The 20,759-nt window shown below is 38.9% G+C and overlaps 2 protein-coding genes across 3 annotated transcripts in view; one reads left to right on the top strand and one right to left on the bottom strand.

The window, feature by feature from the left end:
- LOC145503140 (uncharacterized) overlaps positions 1-20,759 on the top strand; it is a 37,624-nt gene that overhangs the window by 5,638 nt on the left and 11,227 nt on the right. Inside the window, exon 4 of one of the 2 annotated variants that reach the window (XM_081482610.1) lies at positions 1,352-1,417. The exons of the other annotated variant lie outside the window; for it this stretch is intronic. The gene's annotated coding sequence lies outside the window, so the exon portion shown is untranslated. Of the gene's footprint in view, positions 1-1,351; positions 1,418-20,759 lie in introns of those variants that run through there. 2 annotated transcript variants of the gene reach the window in all.
- Positions 479-18,894, bottom strand: LOC145503112 (uncharacterized). The gene has a single exon (XM_081482557.1). It carries the CDS (start codon positions 2,048-2,050, stop codon positions 1,100-1,102), a length of 951 nt encoding a protein of 316 aa, XP_081338683.1. The 5' UTR covers positions 2,051-18,894; the 3' UTR covers positions 479-1,099.

Below are 20,759 nucleotides of genomic sequence, written 5' to 3' on the forward strand. Positions count from 1 at the left end.
AACATGAGTCTTTACAGTCAATAAATAATCAATAAAGGATGATGCAATCAAGTGCAACACAACTAAACTTCATTTTTAAAGCTGCTCGGAAAAGTGTCCTACGAACCTGAATTTTCATTTCGTCAATTAAAAAGCCTCCCCAGTAGTCTTCCTTCTTGAGACCTTTCTCCAGTGCTGCTCCAAGCACCACTTTAGCACCTGGTCGTTCCATCCGGGTTTTTCATCTACTTTGTTCTTGTAAAATCTGGAAGCATGTAGATAGGTTTTGTTTGTAAGTGGTATTGTATACTATTCTTAATACGATGTATGACATGTAAAGAGCCATGTGGATGACATTTACGTTACGTTTGAAAAATAGGTACATGTAGTCTTCTCATACCTTATTGTACGGTTGCTTGGGAGAGTAATGAATTTTCTTAGCGGGTCAAGAACGTGGGGATTTTTACAGTATAGGTCAATGCATAACCTGATGATCCTGTTTAAAAAAAGCAATAAGAACAACAACAAGAAGTTAGGAAATTGTTGTGCAAATACTTTCAACCTGTATTGAGCAAAACTGCAATTTGTAGCAAACCATTCGCTAATATCTTTTGCCGTTTCCATCAGTTGATGGCCTTATTTATTGTGAGAAATGTGTTTAATTGTTCAAATGAAAATGAGCTAATCAAAGAAATGCGTTATACATGATCTTTTCCAATCCGGTTGTAATTCAAGAACTTACCCATTGAAGTAATGATCTAGTTCTGTATCTCTTCATTCGCGAGTGATTTTCTATTTTGACCCCTACCATAGGTACATTTTCTTATTCCGCAATGAGGGCAACTTTTTTAAAGCTAAATTTGCGTCGCCACAACGTTGAAGAACTGTCTGCTAAGCGAAAATAAAATAAAATAAAACAGATCTCAAAAGCTTGTACTTACTTAGGATGCCATCGGTATCCATGTTTGGTTTTTGTTTGGATTATTTTCTTCTGCTGCTCCCAAAGACATGCCATCTCGTATGGTACCTTTTCTTTGGCCACGTTCTGTAGCATCGTTGAAAGATCCGCGTTATCCTCGTCATCCATCCTGAAACACTCGTTCTCGAATTTGTCTCTCCACTACTTCTCTCTCCTCTCCGCATTAATCCTGTTGCTCCTTTCTTGTTTTAGTTGAAGGACAACTTCCTCCTTAGACAAATATCGTTTGGTACATTTAGGGTTAATCCCGATGCGTTTTTCCTTGCGCTGCCTCTTGAAGTTTTGCATTTTGAATACTTTGTTGCACTCTGAGAAGCGAGCCCCGGTAACGCTAAAAATTTTGCACTTTGAAGAGAACACCAAATTGATGTTGTCTTGGCCATCATTTGACAGGTCGTTGTACAACCCTGACACATGTTGCACAAAGGCTTGAATACTTTCTCCTTCGGGAAGGGCAAGCCCATCGCAAAAAGAGGATTTTTGGATGTACTCCAAAGCCAGACTATCTTGACCTTGAACGGATAATGAGGAAAGACCGGGGACATCACTTAAATCCTTTTGGCATCCATGAGCCTTGATGGTGATAAAAGCGTTGTCTGAATTGGCAGTTTTGGACACGACCACTTCAGTTACCGCTCTAACGTTGTTGAACTCCCATTTTTCTGGGCGAACAAAGGATACAAAGTTAGTTTTGTCGGTCATCATTTTCCAGTCACTTGGAATGCTTATACCAGCCAGTTTACCTGATAGCGAAATGCAATCTTGATGTTGTTTCGGTGCTGGGTCATTTCTACTTAGATTTAAATAAACATTCCGTTGTTGTTTACGTGGACCTCTCTTTACTTTTTGAATTGAACCAAGCCAAACATCGTGTACAAGAAGACCCAACGACGTATAACTCAAATATGATCCGCTATTAGTGTTCACCTTACTTTGCTCTGCGTGGTCAATGATATCCTGTATAGGCGTCACAGCACCCTCTTGGTATACATAATTAGCCATTAACCTACGAATGATGTGAACGACTCTATTTACAGGTTTCAATAAAATAATAAGCGGTTTTGTTTTGTTCTTTTTGTATCGCGAAGACATGATAACTGAAAGAAGCTTACCATAATTTCCACTCAGCTGAATAACCAAGCGATTTGGCTTTTTTCTTGGGAGGATTGTACTCCGTCTCGTCTCTCGCCACTTTCGACAGCATAACACCTAACTTTTCCAGATTTGACATATATGCTCCGAACGCATTCGCGGCTTTTCGTTGGGTTTTAACCCATCAAGCGTTAGCGGTTTCCGGTGAAATCTGACGCAGTGTACTATGGTAAGCCGTTTGTAGCAAAATTTAATCCTTGCAATATATGTTTAATCCTTTAAATAACGGTTTTATTTAAAGATAGAAAAAGGCATTCAATCCAATGGCAAATAAAATTTTTGGTTCAATTCAATCTTTTGATTTTCATGATTCAATCCAATACCTGGAATATTGATTCAATCCAATATCTAAAATATTGATTCAATCCAGTACCTGGAATATTGATTCAATCCAGGGGATTCAATCCAATACCTAAAATATTGATTCAATCCAATACCTGGAATATTGATTCAATCCAATACCTGGGATATTGATGCAATCCAATACCTGGAATATTGATTCAATCCAATACCTCATATATTGATTCAATCCAATACCTCAAATATTGATGCAATCTTCCTGGGCCGAGCGCGGCCAACAAGAAAACATGGCGGGCGAAGGAGAACTAGATTTAGAAGTTGAGTTTCCTAAGTTTCTTGCAGACATCTTGGATAAAACGGAAATAATTTTTGAGAATTTTGCAGAAGCGCACGCCGAAGTTCTACTGCGGATTCCATTACGAAAGAAAGCGAAAAAGGACGAAATCAGGGAAGACCATTTCTTAAAATTCCTGTTGAGGTGCTCGAGGAACTTTGAGGACTAGGATTCATCTGGACAACGATAACGAAGATGATTGGAGTGTGGAGATGGACAATTCACAGAAGATTGACAGAGTATGGCTTAGAAGATATGAGGGGTTTCGACAGCTTACCTGATAAGGAACCGAAATCATTCAAGAGTATGGATATAATTTCATTGCAGGTTTCTTTAAGTTCATTTGTGAAGAGACTAATAGTTGCATGACCGTGACATGTTGTGTTACCAGAGTTAACAATTGACATGTAATACGAGATTTTGTATTTTGAACCTTTTGTTTTGTTCTGTCGTATTATCGAGATCGTGTTGTAAGCATATATTCGCATACCGTCATCGCGAGGAGAATAAACGTACAACTTGGAACCGTTTAAGGTCATTCCTCACATTTGCATTACGCATCCTTACTGCACATAATTTATGGCGTCACTAGCGCGCGCTTGTGCACGCGCATATTGAAAACATGATGGATTTGCCTTGATATTGAGCTCTGTCAGTTGAAAAATGGCTCTAGCTCACCAACGAGCATGGGCACCCCAATTTTTTTCCAGTCGTTGTAATCAACTAATCATAAGCTTCGCGCGAGAAAAGACTGATCTAATTTCTATTGCTGAAAATTGAATAAATAAGAAAAATAGCAGATACACTGTGGTCTTTTCTATTTTGCAGTCGGTAACCACGTCAAGAAATTTGGTTGAAATTTTTAATGAAGGATTTAGCTTTCTGTCTGAATAAGACTTAACCGTTTATTTGTGTCCGACACAATGTATTGACTGTAGTTTAATGCATGTTCTTATGAGTCCGGGCTCACAAAGATGTTACAATTACTGGGAATGCGTTCTTATAAAAAGCATTAAATTATGCCAAAATGGGGCATTTTCAATGCCTCACTGCTCCTTAATGAGCATGGGCACCCCCCTTTTTTATTTCAAAATTGAAGTTATCATATGACAAATATTCAGTGGACAAAGTTTGAACAAAAATCTATTGTCACTTTTATTTCTGAGGAATTACCTTAAGTTACTTCGTTGTTTGTTTCGTTATTTTACGATTGTTACCGTCAACTGATTATAACACCATTGGGTTACAGGTTCAACGGAGAAGAATAAGAAAGGTTAGCAAAATTTGATCCCCAAAATACTGTCTTGAGATGGGGTGCGTAAATTCGCTTTGGCATCTGGATGGACATCACTCTCTGATCCGATGGAAAATACTAATTCACGGCTGTATAGAGGGATTTTCTCGGAGAATAACGTTTTTGAAATGTAGTGCCAACAATAAAGCAGAAACACCTCTTGAATTGTTTCTGGGTGCCGTTAAGAGAGACGGAGAATTTTGGCCTTCGAGTACGAGTAGATCATGGTGTTGAAAATGTTGGTGTGTGCGATACAATGGAGCAGGTTAGAAGAGAGAAGAGGGGCAGCTTCACTGCAGGGCCATCAACACAACCAACGAATTGAAAGATTATGGAGGGATGTTTCCGTTGTGCTTCCCACTTGTACTTTTACACTTTTTGTAATATGGAATTGTCAGGCATCCTGGACACTGATAATTCAGTGCATCTTTCCACCTTACATTTATTTTTCAACCAAGGATAAACCTTGCTCTTTGCCAGTTCACTGAAGCTTTCAACCACCAAAATGTAAGAAGAGAAAAAAAAAAACTGGTTGCCATAGCAAATGTGGCTTAATCATATGATGCAGCCTGAAAACCCCCTTTCAAATGGAAAGTCATATGATTTTGAATACTATGGTGATGATCCTGATGGTCCAACTCCATTGGACAGTGATAACAATGTTGTAGTTGAAGAAATTGAACTGGGACAACTTGATTCAGTGCAGGCATTTGTATTGGAAAGGCTAGATCCCTTAAGATAATCAAGTCAAATGGGAGCAGACATCTTCCAAGAGGCTCTAGAACTAGTGACAGTTAAACTTGGGCAACTGACAATTGCATAATACTACATGTGTGTGGGCTGGGTAAAGGAGATTATGGCCCTTAAAGTATTTTTGCAACTCAATTCACAACAGAAAACCTCACCCTGTGTCAAGTAAATTATTTTCTCATCTTCCTTTTCATTGATATACAAAACTCAGAAATTACTTGAATTACAGAATCCCTAACTTCTAGCAACACAACTAAACTGAAGAGAAATCAGGGCATTTGATAACTGCCATGTGCACTACTCTGCCTTGTAGATTTTTCAGGTGCTTATCAAAACAGATGTTAAAATGTTGCAAGGTTAATTTGTTATCTTATTTTCAAAGGTACCCAGGACACAAGACTAACTTCTTGGTGCACTGGCGTAATGGCTACTAACAGGACTCATGTCACTAGCCAAAACTAACTTTGCACCAGCCAGCCTTTTTCATACACAGCTTCACTGACTTTTTTACAAGAGTGGTGGTCAATCTTGGACATTTCTTGTTGCACCTAAAATGTTAATAATAATCATTAAGAAAATTTCACTCCCACAAACACGAATCCTGCTTTTCTTGAATATGGTTATGTTCAATCTCTGATGTACTTTTATCAGTGTTGCCATTTTCTTTTATCTCCCTTTAATAGTTAAATATTTATCATATGCTTATTAAGGCAATTATTTCCATGAAATCCACTCATAGTTTCCCTGTTTTCATTAGTTTCTATTCTCTTCAATCAGTTTTACTTTGTCAGGATAATTCTCAATTTTGTTTTCATCCAGTAGACCAGTACTCCATTCCATCATGATTGTCACAATGGCTAGTGAAAGTGCAAAAATCTACTATTCAAAACCGAAATGTGTGGCTAGTTGGCAGTAGTGTTAGCCTTAAGCCCTGGGTACCCGATAATATTCACAACAAATTGGTGCCATGTTTATCATAGAATATCAAGAAAAACATCGTTTTCAGGAAAGAAGTACCACATGTGGGTTAAATAATGCAAAACATGAGACAACAACATTGAAAAACGTAAAACACATCCCAATGTTCAATGATTGCTGTCTTGTTAAATGTAAAGGTTCTTATTTCAAAAATAACTTAAAGCCAGGTTTACACAAGCAGTTTTTGTGAGAAATGTGTTTGACTGTACACACGGCACAGCAAAAATTTTGTTTACAGTTCAAAGTTTAGTGTGCCAGTAATGATTGGACAGCAGAAATATGCACAATACCAAAGACCAATGCGGTAGCAAAATTTGCCACAGTTTATGTTATTTGCCACAAAAAGCTAGCACACACAGCTTTTAATAAACAAATATGTTTGTCACATAAAAATTGGTTAACTTACATCTACAACAGCTGCAATAATGGAATCTAAATTTTCCGTGTCCCTTATGTCTCGGTTGTAGCACTGCCTCATTTACCTAAGCAGACTAATGGTTTGATCAAGAACGTCGGCGTGCGCTTCTGCAACTTCTGAGTCAAATTCTCTAAAATTATTTCCGTTTTATCCCAGATGTCTGCAAGAAACTAAGGAAACTCAACTTCTAAATCTAGTTCTCCTTCGCCCGCCATGTTTTCAGTGCTCTCTAGTGCTCAGTTACTCTCGTTCTTGTTGGCCGCGCTCGGCCCAGGAAGATTGCATCAATATTTGCGGTATTGGATTGAATCAACATTTGAGGTATTGGATTGAATCAATATTCCAGGTATTGGATTGAATCAATATTCCAGGTATTGGATTGCATCGATATTCGAGGTATTGGATTGAAACAATATTCCAGGTATTGGATTAAATCAATATTTTAGGTATTGGATTGAATCAATATTCCAGGTATTGGATTGAAGCCTGAAAATTAAAAGATTGAATTGAACCAAAAATTTTATTTGCCATTGGATTGAATGCCTTTTTATATGTTTAAATAAAACCATTATTTAAAGGATTAAACATATATTGCAAGGATTGAATTTTGCTACAAACTGCTTGCCATAGTGTACCCTCGCAAGGTGTTGATTTGCATATAGGCAATAGTTCCGTCCCACCCCGACCGAGTGCTGTTTTTGTCGAGCGGACGCGGTCGCTAAGCTTAGATTTTCAAATCTGGTATCCGCACCGTTGGTTTACGCATGATGCAGCAGCGAGAGAGGCAGATTTGAACTGGTAAAAGAGCGATTTTCAGGCCCTTGCGATGAGATTTGAGAACCAGCGACCGACAGACTGGAAAGCGAGTTATTAACGCTTCGGCTGATCGTGATTTTAGGCGGCTGGGTCCGTTCCTCGGGAATATTTTGGCCTTCGCAGTACGATGGTTCGATTCTAAGCCAGCCAGCCAGCCTTGTGTTTTTTTCTAGTGGGACACCACCACCAGCGCTAACTCGCTGAAAACGCTTCAAAACGGCCTCAAACACCGTGGAACAACAAAGAATACGACAGGAAAGCAAGGTAAGTCAGTTTTATTCACAGAACATTAAATTTGAGGTATTTAAAGCAAACCTGTGAAGTTCCCATACAAACCCCTGTAAATCGCATCTTTGTAACACAACACCGCTCGAAGATGAGTCACGTTCGCATACGTTTCATTTACATTAATTATTTCCTCTCATCTCGCGCTTGGGCGGCCTGTGGAAGCAGTAGTATTCTTGGCTGGCCTGGACTATAATTATGTGGAAATTTTTGTGGTTTTGCGAGGATCAGTTCAAAATGGCGGCTCCAACAGTTTTATTTACATATATAATACACTCACCGAATGAAACAGGAGGGGCAGATCGTTTTAAACTCGTCCGTTCTTCCATTATCTATAACCATGTAATCTCTCAGCATAACCCGCCATGGAGCTCTCCGAGTTAACCAGCTCAATTTAGCAGCCAGGCAATTTTACTAGGACTGGGACCACTGCGCAGGAGAAAACGCTTTACCAATTGAAAGTTTTCAATGAAGTTAGATTAATCGAATGAAAACGTCTTTAATTCTCAATCGGAACTTAGTAAGGTTTCTCTTTTCGAACTCCAAGTGATTCATTTGCAAGCTGACAATTTTCCTACACGCGTAGCTGAATTACGTTTTCGATCAGACTCAAAGCTTAACGCATATGAATGGGTTTGTCTGTGTGTTTAAAATTGCCGCTTTCATTTTATTGCGCAGTTTTAGCTTTTAGATTATTCAACCATTAAATTACAACGCTAGAGGGTCAAGAAACAAAATCTATCTGTTAAAACAGATATAAACATCTGTACTGTCAGAATAAAACGTCTCACTCTGCACTGGTACTTCCAGGACCGTCAACAAGGACTGTGCTAAGCGCAGGCCAAGAATCGCGCCCATGAGTTCCTGTCCAGGAACTGTCATCAAAGTCATCGGTGCTACTTCGCTCTTGGCTGCAATAAGGCGACTAGTGACAGCATCGTTATGATATTTGCACCGGATACAAACAGCTGCACCATAAGCTTGCTGAGAGGCGTCAACAAATGTCACAATGCGCTTCGACTTGACAGGCTCTGGACTTCACAGGCATCGGGGAATCTTCACCTCTTCAAGGCTTTCAACTGCTCCAACCAATCCCCGACTTTGTTGGCTATTTCATCTTGTACTTCGTCGTCCCAATCGTAGCCTCGCATCCACAGCTCCTGAAGGAGAATTTTTGCAACAATGACGTACGGGCATACAAATCCCAGAGGATCAAATATCGTTGACACTTTACGTAGGATGTTTCGCTTCGTTGTCTGCAAGTCTGGCGAAACCGGAGAAGTGGTTACGGTAAACAAGTCCTAGTGTCTTTATTACAGGATCTTGGCCGCTGTTTATCATGATCTCTGCAGCGCGTTCTTCTGTCGGAATGGCTTCGATAATTTTCGGTGAGTTGGAGATCCACTTTCTGGCATGCATATTGGCAATTCCTCACAGTGCTTTCAATTGACAGTACAGCTCCACTCCTTCTTCGTCATTTTCAACACTGTCAATAGAGTCGTCCAGGTAACGATACTGTACATACTACTTTGAAAATATAAAGAAAAAGTTAACAAGTAATGGCATAATTAGACAACAAAGAGCTAGAAAATCTTCAAACAACTTAAAGAACGAAAAACAGATCTTAAAGCGCAATAAAAACGCTACACAAATCAATGGGAGATGAATAATTGAAACCCTTACCTTATGCTCCAAAATGAAATATAATCGAGCCTTTTGCAAAACAGTACCATCCATAACTTTCAACGTATCTCTCAGCCTTCCGCTCCTTCACCGCTTAAAACATTTAGAATACAAAGCAAAGTGCTAATGGACCACTACTTAGCGAACTCTTCTACTAACAAGGTTCTATGTAAATACACCGGGAGAAAAAATAATTAAATAAATAAGAGGCAAAGCGCAAACCAGTTACTTATTACAGCTTAACATACCTGCCGTCGATATAGAGCTTATCAGGCTCAGTTTTACTAAAGAAAGCGTGCTTTCCATCCTTCCTTGTTTACTTTAGTTTGTCCATTTGCTGATTTCTTAATTCGTGTAATTCTTTAGGGATGTCCTCGAACATCTTGTAATCCGTACCTTTAAGTTTTCGTCCACATTTAAAAACTTTCTCTCTATCTGGAAATCTTAGAAAGCGGGCTACGATAGTCCGACTGCCGTTTCCGTCCATCCTTGGTTTCCCATCCTAAGCACCCGCTGAAATTCAATATCTTTCGCATCTTCGATTCCCAGGACATTTTCCATGAAGTTTGCCAACACTTTCTTCGTATCTTCATTGAGGTTGCATTTTGTTGATCAGTGGTTTCCATTAATTCGGGTATACCCTCGAACTTTAGGTTCTCCCGTTGGCTGTACGCCTCGAAGTAGAGGACTTGTTTGCGGCATTCGTTATATTTTCAAAGTAGTATGTACAGTGTTGTTTACATATCCCTTGGGTTCGATCAAAGGCGCACAGCCCAAAGAATCACACTTTTTGGAACAAATATTTTTCATCCATGCATAAAGTCCATATTTGTAATGATGCAGTGTTTATCTTTTGTTTGCCTTTCTGATAAACTTGTGCAATCCCATCTATTGGAGGTCTAATAGATTTAGATGATTTTAGATAAATGTAAATTGGTTTCTTTGAATGTGAGGGGCATAAACAACTTTCGAAAAAGGAGGACGATATACAGATGGTGTAGAAAACAAAAGGCAGATTTCATATTTTTGCAGGAAACGCATTCAAAACACGAGACTGAAAGACAATGGAAAATGAATGGGGAGGTGAGATTATAATGTCGCATGAAAGCGCTTATTCACGCGGTGTTTCCATTCTTTTTAAGAAAGGAGTTGACTTTATTATTCATTCAAAAATATTACACCTAATAGGACGCTATGTGATTCTGAAGGCGGAGATTAAAGAAAAAATGTATTTATTGATCAATATTTATGCACCAAATAAGGATACCAATATTGTCGAGTTTTTAAAAGATTTAGGAACTACCCTACAAAAAGAGAATTTGGATGATGAAGAAAATATAATTCTTGGAGGAGATTTTAATTGTCCTCTTAATCCGGTGCTCGATAAGAAAGGAGGTATACTTTTACCGAGAAAATCAGTAGTAGCAACCATCGATTGTTTATGTGCTGACTTTGACCTTGTTGATATTTGGAGAGTGAAAAATCGTTCCACAAAAAGCTATACGTGGAGCCAAAACTCGCCGATGATTCTTTACCGCTTAGACCACTGGCTTATTTCGAATAATTTACAGGATTTGGTTACAACAACAGATATCATTCCAGCCATTAAAACTGATCATGAGGCCATTTCTATAAAGTTCAGTATCAGTGAAAAGCATATCAAAGGTCCGGGCCATTCGAAAATGAATTGTTCACTTTTGGATGATAAAGACTATATTAGAGATGTAACAGCTAAAATACCTATCTGACTGATACAAGGTCAAAATGAATTGACAGACAACAGAAGCATCTGGGATTGGACTAAGTATAATATCAGAGCTCGTGCAATCGAGCATTCGAAATGAAAAGCAGTGGAAAGAAAAGAAAAAGAAATGAATATTCAAAAGGAATTTGCTAAAGCTAAGCAATTATTTGATTCCGACCCTAATGCTAACAATACAAACGCTCTTAATTCGGCGAAAGAAAAATTAGAACTTCTTTATGAAGAAAAACTTGAAGGTATCATTATTCGTGCGTGAGCGCGCTGGTGGGAACACGGAAAGATTTCCGTATAACCCCATACATTTATTATGCATGCAGAATTATTAATTATGTATGCGCTCTATTGTTTTTGAAGACAATAGGAATTCCCGAGGGTATTGAATATATACATTGATAATTACTACTAACTGTATGAATAAAAGAGGATTCCATTGCGCGCTTTTGCGCGCTTTGGCGCGCTGTCTTTTCGCTGATTCTCTTCTTCCCCTAGCTCCATTCTTCTCTCTTTTTCTTCTCCATATTATCCAGGCTCCTTGCGCATTTTTTTTCCTTTTTTCACCTTGTACCCCTGCAGGTCTCGAACCACTTACCTTTCGCATACCTCTCGCTTACCAGTCTCTCTTCCACACCACTACACTACGAGGTTCAGTTGAGAATTTGCACTCGAAAAATCATTTTTATTTTACTTCACTCGTTCACATTGCCAAAAATTTACATTACAATTGAATTATTCCTCTGTTTAAAGCATGTTTCACGCTGCACGAAAACACGCATCGCATGTTTTTATCACTAGCTCCCTGGTGAATATAAAGGGGATGATTTATTTCTTTCTCCCTGTTTCCTCTACTCTCTTGTCATTTACAGTTTACCGTTTTTATAGGAATGTCTACTCTAAACTTTTTTAAATTGTGTAAAATTTTGGCGGATCACGATCAGTGCATACAGTGGTGCAAGGAACACAGTCTGCTCGCGTCGTCAGTTATGTGTCCACGGGAAAATTGTAGCAATACATTGACGTGGACACGACGAGCTTCATCGCGAGATGGGTTCGAATGGCGGTGTTCGAGAAGAAAATGCAATGGCATGGCATCAATGCGCCAGAACTCATGGTTTTCTGGAAGCAGGCTGTCCATTGAAAAAGTATTAGCCCTAACGTACGCTTGGGGGCACAAATTTACTATTACGCAAGCAGTGCACGAGACCTCACTAGATGACGAAACCACGTCAACAGAAACGGTGATAGATTGGTATAACTATTGCCGAGAGGTTTGTGCCGACAGAATCATGAATCATCATGCGGGGCAAATAGGCGGACCAGGTAAGACTGTGGAGATTGACGAGTCCAAGTTTGGCAAAACGAAATACAACCGCGGTCGCTACATCGAAGGACAGTGGGTCTTTAGCGGCATCTGCCGCGAGACCAAGGCCTGCTTTCTTGTTCCGGTAGCGCAAAGGGATAGACACACTCTTCCCCATCATACGCGCCCACATATTGCCGGGGACACGCGTGATGAGCGACATGTGGAAAGCTTACGACTGCCTAAATGACGAGGGCTATAGTCATCTCATAGTTAACCAGAGCCTAAACTTCGTAGACCCAGACACAGGTGCGCACACCCAGCGCATTGAAAATACATGGTGGGGAGTCAAACGAAGTATGCCTCGTACAGGAACATTCAAAGATCTCTTTGAAAGATACCTACAGGAATGGATGTGGCGTAAGCACTATGGAGATGATCCTTTTGGAAACATTATCAAGCATATCGCCGACTTGTATGAAGTGCGCAAAGATGCGTAAATTGTTCCTTGTACCACTGTATGCACTGTTCGTGATCTGATCGCCACTTCATGGAGGAAAGAAACAAAATACACAGCTTCATCGCATGGGTCTGAACTTGAGGAAGGAAATCAACGGGAAAAAACGCCGAGAGACGCGACAGGTAAGCTATAATTTTTATTTCACTTTGTTTACATTTACAAAATTAGTATAATAGTGGCTAACCCGCTCAACAGATTATCGCTAACCGCAAGCAGCCGGTTTTGCTTAGGCCTAAAGCAGTATTTTTAAGCTTTTTTAAACTAGCGAACAGGTCTAAATCGCTATTATTTTAAGCAGTTTTAAGCCTGCGTTCAGTTTAAAAATACGGTAAATGCGGCCCAAATTATGATATTTCGCATCGGATGTCCGTGATTTAGACCTAAAACTCGAGAAATTATTCTAAGTCTCAAAGAAATCGTTCCATTTTTGCGTATTTTAGATAGAAAATTGGAAAAAAAATCTAAAAGTATGCGACACTTAGAAAAAAAATGGTAAAATTTAGAGTTATTCAAATCAAATAAGTCTCAAAGGAGCGCTATTGTTTACTCTATTGTTTAGTTAAACAGAGAGCTGTATGCATAATAAATGTATGGGGTTATACGGAAATCTTGCCGGGAAGGAAAGATTTCCGTATAACCCCATACATTTATTATGCATGCAGAATTATTAATTATGTATGCGCTCTATTGTTTTTGAAGACAATAGGAATTCCCGAGGGTATTGAATATATACATTGATAATTACTACTAACTGTATGAATAAAAGAGGATTCCATTGCGCGCTTTTGCGCGCTTTGGCGCGCTGTCTTTTCGCTGATTCTCTTCTTCCCCTAGCTCCATTCTTCTCTCTTTTTCTTCTCCATATTATCCAGGCTCCTTGCGCATTTTTTTTCCTTTTTTCACCTTGTACCCCTGCAGGTCTCGAACCACTTACCTTTCGCATACCTCTCGCTTACCAGTCTCTCTTCCACACCACTACACTACGAGGTTCAGTTGAGAATTTGCACTCGAAAAATCATTTTTATTTTACTTCACTCGTTCACATTGCCAAAAATTTACATTACAATTGAATTATTCCTCTGTTTAAAGCATGTTTCACGCTGCACGAAAACACGCATCGCATGTTTTTATCACTAGCTCCCTGGTGAATATAAAGGGGATGATTTATTTCTTTCTCCCTGTTTCCTCTACTCTCTTGTCATTTACAGTTTACCGTTTTTATAGGAATGTCTACTCTAAACTTTTTTAAATTGTGTAAAATTTTGGCGGATCACGATCAGTGCATACAGTGGTGCAAGGAACACAGTCTGCTCGCGTCGTCAGTTATGTGTCCACGGGAAAATTGTAGCAATACATTGACGTGGACACGACGAGCTTCATCGCGAGATGGGTTCGAATGGCGGTGTTCGAGAAGAAAATGCAATGGCATGGCATCAATGCGCCAGAACTCATGGTTTTCTGGAAGCAGGCTGTCCATTGAAAAAGTATTAGCCCTAACGTACGCTTGGGGGCACAAATTTACTATTACGCAAGCAGTGCACGAGACCTCACTAGATGACGAAACCACGTCAACAGAAACGGTGATAGATTGGTATAACTATTGCCGAGAGGTTTGTGCCGACAGAATCATGAATCATCATGCGGGGCAAATAGGCGGACCAGGTAAGACTGTGGAGATTGACGAGTCCAAGTTTGGCAAAACGAAATACAACCGCGGTCGCTACATCGAAGGACAGTGGGTCTTTAGCGGCATCTGCCGCGAGACCAAGGCCTGCTTTCTTGTTCCGGTAGCGCAAAGGGATAGACACACTCTTCCCCATCATACGCGCCCACATATTGCCGGGGACACGCGTGATGAGCGACATGTGGAAAGCTTACGACTGCCTAAATGACGAGGGCTATAGTCATCTCATAGTTAACCAGAGCCTAAACTTCGTAGACCCAGACACAGGTGCGCACACCCAGCGCATTGAAAATACATGGTGGGGAGTCAAACGAAGTATGCCTCGTACAGGAACATTCAAAGATCTCTTTGAAAGATACCTACAGGAATGGATGTGGCGTAAGCACTATGGAGATGATCCTTTTGGAAACATTATCAAGCATATCGCCGACTTGTATGAAGTGCGCAAAGATGCGTAAATTGTTCCTTGTACCACTGTATGCACTGTTCGTGATCTGATCGCCACTTCATGGAGGAAAGAAACAAAATACACAGCTTCATCGCATGGGTCTGAACTTGAGGAAGGAAATCAACGGGAAAAAACGCCGAGAGACGCGACAGGTAAGCTATAATTTTTATTTCACTTTGTTTACATTTACAAAATTAGTATAATAGTGGCTAACCCGCTCAACAGATTATCGCTAACCGCAAGCAGCCGGTTTTGCTTAGGCCTAAAGCAGTATTTTTAAGCTTTTTTAAACTAGCGAACAGGTCTAAATCGCTATTATTTTAAGCAGTTTTAAGCCTGCGTTCAGTTTAAAAATACGGTAAATGCGGCCCAAATTATGATATTTCGCATCGGATGTCCGTGATTTAGACCTAAAACTCGAGAAATTATTCTAAGTCTCAAAGAAATCGTTCCATTTTTGCGTATTTTAGATAGAAAATTGGAAAAAAAATCTAAAAGTATGCGACACTTAGAAAAAAAATGGTAAAATTTAGAGTTATTCAAATCAAATAAGTCTCAAAGGAGCGCTATTGTTTACTCTATTGTTTAGTTAAACAGAGAGCTGTATGCATAATAAATGTATGGGGTTATACGGAAATCTTGCCGGGAAGACGGCGAGAAGAGTACAAAATATTTTCTTAATTTAGAGAAAAGCAACCATGTTAAAAAGCATGTGCGGAAATTGAAAACTAATCGCTCACGGATCCCTTTAATATTCTTTCTGAACAAAAACGTTTTTATCAAGAACTATATACAAGCCAGATTAAGAATGCAGACAACACACGAGCGACGGAATATTCTTGAATAATTTAAATATCCCAAACCTTACAGAACAACAAATGCTATCGTGCGAGGGTAAAATAACTTCAAAAGAATGTGCCAAGGCTCTGGATACCTTTCAACTCAACAAAGCGCCAGGAAATGATGGAATTCCAATTGAATTTTACAAAACATTTTGGTCGCTCATTAGCGAGCCTTTCATTAGGTGTGCGAATAAGTGTTTTGAAAAAGGTGAAATGTCAAGTTCCCAGAAACAAGCAGTATTTACTCTTATTGAAAAGAAAGGAAAAGATCGCTCCTTTTTGGAAAATTGGAGACCAATTTCTCTTGTTAATGTCGACGCGAAAATTATGTCTAAGGTTTTAGCGACTAGGATAAAAAATGTTCCACCAGATATTATCCATCATAACCAAAGTGGCTTTGTTAAAGATCGCTATGTAGGAGAAACTGTACGATCGATCTTTGATTTAATGGATTTTTACTCTTAAAGAAAACATCCCAGGTCTAATGATTTTTATAGAGTTTCATAAAGCATTCGACAGTGTAGAGTGGAATTATCTTGTGACCTGCCTGGAGGCATTTCGCTCTGGTCCCGACTTTATCAGATGGGTTAAGACACTGTACAAGAATATACAAAGTTGTGTTATCAATAATGGTCTCACAACAGGTTATTTTGCGTTGGAATGAGTGGTAAGACAGGGTGATCCCTTGTCTCCTTATTCTCTATAGCAATTCGACAGAATACAGCGATAAAAGGTATCTCGAGTGGTAAAGAGGAAACAAAGCTTCTCCAATGCGCTGATAATACGACTGCAGTTTTATCAGACAGAGCTTCTGCGCGTGCCCTTTTCAACCCCCTATATGTTTTCAGGAAACTGTTAGGTCTAAAGATAAATACATCTAAAACTTGAGGAATGTGGGTTGGTTCCTTAAGAAATAACAAGTCAAAAGCCTTTGGTATTAAATGGAGCGGCGAACCAATCAAAGCCCTTGGGGTCTATTATTCTTATGTTACTAAATTACTGCACGAAAAGAATTTTATCAAGAGGTCGGACAGCATCAAAAAACTTGCAAATGTCTGGTCTTCAAGAGGTCTTTCTGTCTATGGGAAAGTGACAGTTATAAAGTCTTTAATTATTCCTAAATTTGTTTATATTTTGTCACTTCTGCCTGCTCCAAAGGAAATCGTCCAAGAGTTGAACCGAATTGTATTTAAATTTCTATGGAAAGGAACGGGTAAAGTAACAAAACTGTCCACGATAAATGAATACGAGAACGGCGGACTAAAAACGATCGATCTTAAAAGTATAGTTAAATCATTACGGCTGGCCTGGCTGAAAAGAATCTTTGAAGGGAATGACGGTGCTTGGAAAAGCTACCTACGAGTTTCACTGAAGCGTTACGGGGGTCTCTCTTTATTTTATTGCAATTACGATGTTAAAGACCATCATGTTCCTTCCGTTTTTTATTCTGAGATACTTCAGTGGGTGGTCAGAATTCCGAGACGGTTACGATACTAAAAAAGAATGGCAACATATAGTGTGGAACAACAAAGAGATACGAATAAACAATAAACCCATCTTCTATGGAACTCTTTTTGAAAACGGCATAATTTATGTAAACGATCTTTTATTTGACACAGATACCGCGAATTCTTTTCAGATTATTTCAAGCAAAATAAGCAAAACTAACTTTTTAACTTGGGCAGGACTTCGTCACTCCGTACTATTACACCTAAAAACCAAGGAAAGCACTCCCTCCAAAATTTCTTTATTGGCAACGATAGACAAAAAAGACTTTGATGTGTTAAAAAAGAAATCTAACGACTACTACACATAATAAAAAGCTCAAAAGCCCAACTTCCAAACAATTCTCAACATCTGAGACAAACGTTTAATTTGTCAGAAGATCACTTGAAAAAGGTTTTCTGGCTACCGCGTAAGGTGTCCTTTGAACCATACATAAAAGCATTTCAATAAAAAGTCCTTAATTCAATACTATTTACTAATACAAAGTTACTTAAGATAGGTTACATCTCAGAGGATAAATGTTCGTTCCGTAAATCAGAACCAGAAACCCCTTACCATCTCCTTTTTCATTGTAGCCTTGTGCAACCTTTTTGGAAAGATTTTGAATACTTCTTCTACCTACTGACAAGAGAATTCGTCCACCTTACTCTGCAAGATGTCATGATTGGCATTATTTACGCAAACTACACTTTACTGAACTATCTGATACTAGTCGCTAAACTATATATATGGGATTGCAGAAGAAATCTTACTCCTCCTGTTATAAACGCCTTTAAACTAAAGGCAAATATTAAATATGAAATGGAAAAGTTTATACGTGTTAATACTAATAACATGAACAAATTTAATAGACTGGGAAATTCCAAGAAAGCCTGCTACTTGAAACTTCTGTCGGCAAACTCGAGGAAAAGTTGGTAAGCACAATTTTTTAGTTGAAAATTATGCCCTGAACACGAAAAAGTTGTTTATCATTTTGAGTTTTTAACCGTGAAATTGCAGCTTTAAATAACCTACCCAAATACGGGGCATGCAAACGAGGCAAAACTGTTTTCCTTTTTTTTTTCAAGATAGTTTTGAATCCAAATGTGTTTCTAAACCAGCTTACTATAAATATTTCTCTAGAAAAAAGCACAAATTGATAGTGAATGCTTAAGTTAGACATATTATATGGAAACTATTTCATCCCCAGAGGTCATTTATACAGACTGCAACCGCGACGATATGTCGACTTCAAGAAATATATAGATATATTTTTTTTATTATTGTATGTAAAGTTTTTAAGAGTGGATGTCTCTAAAAATCAAAGAAAACTAAAAAAAAATCGCGGACATAGAAAAAAATTCGTTTCGTGCCATTTTTTGTCTACAGGTAGCTATAGGTACTAGCTAAAGTTGAATGAGGTTAGTTTGTGTAAATATTCATTTTGACGGCAATAAACCGTTATGAATTGCATGATCGAAAATGAGTGCGTGCGAGCTCGAAATTATGTAGTTTTCAGGCCGTCCTTAGATGAACTAAAATGCGACAGCAGGAATTCTTTAGCTAGAAATATATACAGTTGGCCTTCCTTTACCAAGATATGAGGCCCTATTAGGGGTAAATTCCGACAAGCGACATGGCCTTGAAACGGCGACACGAGAGCCACGAACTGGCCACGAATGACAAACTACTCCAGCGAAATAGGGAAAGCGACACCAATGTCAAAACAGACCGACAGCGAATTTCGGATTTGTGAAAGCAGTATGAAAGCAGTGAATGTTTTAAACAATAAGGTCAATAACGTTTCAATAAAACCAATGAATGAGTCATAAATACGTCTCATTTTACCAACTGAAATATATTAACGTCATTAATGACATTAATTAACAACTAGTGAGACAATCTCAGATAGTGCAGAGCGCAATTGATAGCTCTGGTACAGTAGTCCCATAAGTACTCACCCCTACTCGGTTCACTTCCGGTTTGTGTCTATCTTGGTAGTCTGCTACGGCTTTTCCCCTTTGCAGTGTGTATGTTCCAAGGTTGTATTTTCATTCAAGGTCCAAACATTACGCACAAATTAATTACTACTGGTGCTTTAAGTTGATTTTCGTTCATTTTAAATTCAACAATACGCTGAAGCAGCAAACGTGACAATTTAGCTCTTCACGCCAACTTTGTAACTTGATACTTTTGTTTTCCTCGCAAAGCCATGTAATATGAAACCCCTGTTTTCTCCAAAACATACGGAAGATGTCCTTGTTTTTTGGAGATAAATGAAAGAAAGTTAAATATCTGATGTAGTGATCAAGAAACGGAACAGAGACGATGTTTTACTAAAAATGCAAATTTTTACCGATGAACAAGAACTAATTTAATTATCAGATAGTCACGAAATACCACTTTCTTTTTCTGTTGCCACCTTTGTTGTTAACAATAAAACAATTCAAAATTAACACACAACGATATTGATGGCTGAGAAGCTTTTCAACGAAAAGTATTGAAGATAAACAGCGCTACTTGGCCGATATGAATGAGTCTCCTCACAGACTGATTAAATTAATTTGCGCTTTCATTAGGTGCCACGGCGTCTGCAGCAATATTTGAGCATTTTTCTGGTTTCTTTTGTTACAAATTCACAATTTGCGGAGTATTAACGCCACTAACTTGAGAACTTTTTGGTCTCTCTTACAGACACAATTAAGGCAAGAAATAAACAAGTCGCTAAGGAGAAGCAATATATTTGAACTCTGACAAGCACACTACTGTAGATTGAAAACAGCAGATGATATCTGTTGAACCGACCTGTTTGTAATTCTAAAAGCTACGCAGCCACAGTAACGTTTCACTTTTGCAATAAAAAGGGACAACTGGCGCTACCTGAAAAATAACTGCCGTCCTTGGTCACATGACACGATATATAAAATACTGCGTGTAAAGATAGTGTATAACACTAACAATGCTAGAACGCATGCGTCTTACATGTTGAGCTCTACCATAAGGAAAACCACTCAACATTTGTGCGTGATTCCGTATGCAATGTATCCTTCACCTAATATAGAGGCCACGAACCCTAACTAATCTACGCATGCGTTTAGGGCAAATTAGTTTTGTTCTAAGGAGAATGGTACCACAAGAAGAGCAAGGGGTTACCTGAAACAAATATATAGCTTTGCGATGTTCAAAGTTAAGCCACGGCGATGGAATGTGTTTTACGTAGAGTACACATGTACCTTTCCCACCCTACTCCCACTACTTCCCTGCCTCTAGACTAATTAATTAATTGAAATTAATTAATTAAACAAACATTAAAGTTTACACCTTAGCGCCATATCGCCATAGCGACTTAGTTCCTTAGCGGCAGGCAACCCCCATAACCATCCCAATAGTGCACTCTGCACTAAAAACTAATATCCAACGAGGGCTCGTCACGGAGGAGGATTGCGTGACGAGTCCAAAGAGCATCTCGGTAGGAGACTAGACCCACGTGCGCGCGCGCTCCATCTATCTGTCATCTGTTGGAGATATTTTACTTCATCTGTCACCGAGATACTATAGCAGGCAAATTTAGCCGTTAATTTACGGCTAAACATGGGTCTCACTACATAACATGGAACTAATTTAGCAGTGAATGAACTGCTAAACATGAGTATCAGCATATAACGTGGAACAAATTTAGCCGTTAATTTACGGCTAAACATGGGTATTCGACTATAACATGGAACAAATTTAGCCGTTAATTTACGGCTAAAC

The sequence above is a fragment of the Orbicella franksi genome, chromosome 11 (assembly GCF_964199315.1).
Source record: "Orbicella franksi chromosome 11, jaOrbFran1.1, whole genome shotgun sequence".
Lineage (NCBI taxonomy): Eukaryota > Metazoa > Cnidaria > Anthozoa > Scleractinia > Merulinidae > Orbicella > Orbicella franksi.